Source organism: Cebus imitator, unplaced genomic scaffold (assembly GCF_001604975.1).
Source record: "Cebus imitator isolate Cc_AM_T3 unplaced genomic scaffold, Cebus_imitator-1.0 Scaffold179, whole genome shotgun sequence".
In the NCBI taxonomy this organism is placed as follows: domain Eukaryota; kingdom Metazoa; phylum Chordata; class Mammalia; order Primates; family Cebidae; genus Cebus; species Cebus imitator.
The window spans coordinates 1815165-1817234 of record NW_016107494.1 but is presented as its reverse complement, the minus strand read 5'-3'; the positions used below and the strand labels follow the sequence as shown (position 1 = coordinate 1817234).

At 43.0% G+C, this 2070-nt stretch overlaps 1 protein-coding gene across 3 annotated transcripts in view; it reads right to left on the bottom strand.

Annotated features, from left to right (window-relative positions):
- Positions 1 to 1666, bottom strand: part of CCDC77 (coiled-coil domain containing 77) — a 40275-nt gene extending 38609 nt beyond the window's left edge. For 2 of the 3 annotated variants that reach the window (XM_017545410.2, XM_017545412.2), the window contains exon 1: positions 1302 to 1666. In XM_017545410.2, the coding sequence (XP_017400899.1) occupies positions 1302 to 1342 (41 nt within the window). In that variant the 5' untranslated portion in view covers positions 1343 to 1666. The remainder of the gene's footprint in view (positions 1 to 1301) is intronic. The other variant, XM_017545411.2, reaches the window with a different exon arrangement.
- Between the last annotated feature and the right edge of the window lie 404 nt (positions 1667 to 2070).

Below are 2070 nucleotides of genomic sequence, written 5' to 3'. Positions count from 1 at the left end.
AGACAGGGTTTCACCATGTTGGCCAAACTGATCTCTAACCTGACCTCATAATCTGCCCGCCTCAGCCTCCCAAAGTGCTGGGATTACTTACAGGCATGAGCCACCTTGCTGGCCTATTAATTCTATCATCTAAAACACTAGAGTAAGCAACAATTACATGTTGAATAAATAAATGCCATCTTTTTCAAGCTCTTAATTTGAATTAACAAAAACATACTGGATATTTTCACCTATAGTCTCACTAGTGCATGAAATGTTTAACTTAAAAAAGAAATCACTCAGTTTTCTTTTTAGCACCTCAAAGCTAACACATCATCTTTTTCATCCAAATGTGCCCCTTCTACGTTCCTATTTTAGTTACTAATTCAGCATTTCCAAGCAACCTGGAGTTGGCAACTTAAATTCGTCATTTGATTACTCATTCTCCTGAACCTCCTGACCATATGAATATCTTATATATTTTATCTGCAAAATGACCATGTTAATTCAGAATCTCAATACTTCCTACCCACATCACTACAACAGCTTATGGTTCAACCTACTCCTTTCCTCTCCTGGACCATTTTCTTTAATAAAATTCATCAGTAACACCTCATAGCCTAAAGCATTAAATCAAACTTGTTAGCCTAAAATTCATGGCTTTCTGAATAAGGGTCAAACCTATCTTTCCCCCCTTATTTCCCTCTACTCCCCTAAATGTACCGTTTCCAGATAACGTCACCGCCTCTATACCTTTGTTTATGAGCTTCCCTCTAGCTGGAACACAGCTCTCTCAACAACCCTCATAATTTCAGTTAACAAAATCTAGTCTGTACATGAAAACTCATCTTAAATACCACCTCTTTCATCTCTTTCCTGAGTCTCTCCATTCAAAATGATTTAGCAAAAATGATCTACCTGCAAAAGAACTGCCTTTGAAATTCTCTACAATTAAACATATTAGAGTTCTTTATTGCTATCTTTTCTCCCAGGATGGCATACATTCCCTGCAGATAGAAACCGTGTTACTCTTCATTGCCTCTCCCAAAACAATGCCCTTGTTTATAGGTAAATTAACGGGTTTCAGCTAGCTTCTATGCACCTATCTCTGATATCCTTGCTTAGGTACACTCTTATAGCTTGTCTATTAACAATTAACATTTGTGTAGCACTTTGAATTTTTTTCTTTTAGCCATGTAACAACCTGTGGAATTTATTTGATTTATTCCCACAACTGTTAAGTATTTTTATTATCCCTTATTTTACAAATGAGGATAATTGAAGCTTAGACCAGCGTGGGGTGAACGTATACAGGAACCCACCTCCAGGACGTCCGAATCTTGTACTCCTTTTTCCAATTCATCCCATTCTCGACTCCCTCACTGCTCCAGGTCCCAACCCTCCAGCACTCGCGAGGTCTCTCCCTTTGCAGATTCGAACTTTCCTCTCCCTGTCCCCAGCACCTCCACAGACCCCAAATTCCAGGCCCACGTCCCTCTCCTCCGCACTGCTTCCGCAGTTATTTCTCCCTCATCAGATTTTCTTCCCAAGACCTCTTCCCTAATCCCTTCACCCCAAACTCGAAACTCTATACTCACGACACGCTTAAGTCTCCGAGTCGGGGAACTCAACTGAAAAATAAAAGTCAAACCAAGGAGCGTCGCGGCGCCACTGAACGTCCCTGAATCTGTCCAATCGCGCAGCAGCTTACACGGCCCTTTAGAACACGCACCAATGGGAAGGGCCTTCACACAGAGGCTAACCCCATCTCGCCCCTCCTCGCGGTGTTCCTAGCCGCGCAGTGGTCGCTGGGAAATGTAGTTTTTCTTCTGCTTGCTGCTCCGCCGGGGGGCGATGTAGCTGGGCTGCAACCCGCTCCTCCAGGTACGGGTAGTGTGATGTTTGGGGTCAGAAGGCACCTCTTCTGGTCACCCCCACTTAGGATTGCTCAACTGCTTTGAGCTCAGGTACTTCCGTGTTCATAGTGCATATAGGTTGTAATTTCCAAGCTTGTCAAGTAGATAAAGATTCTAAGAAAAATGTCTTCTTCCGTGACCTGGTGGTCTAGAGCCAGGATAGGACCTGAGGTTC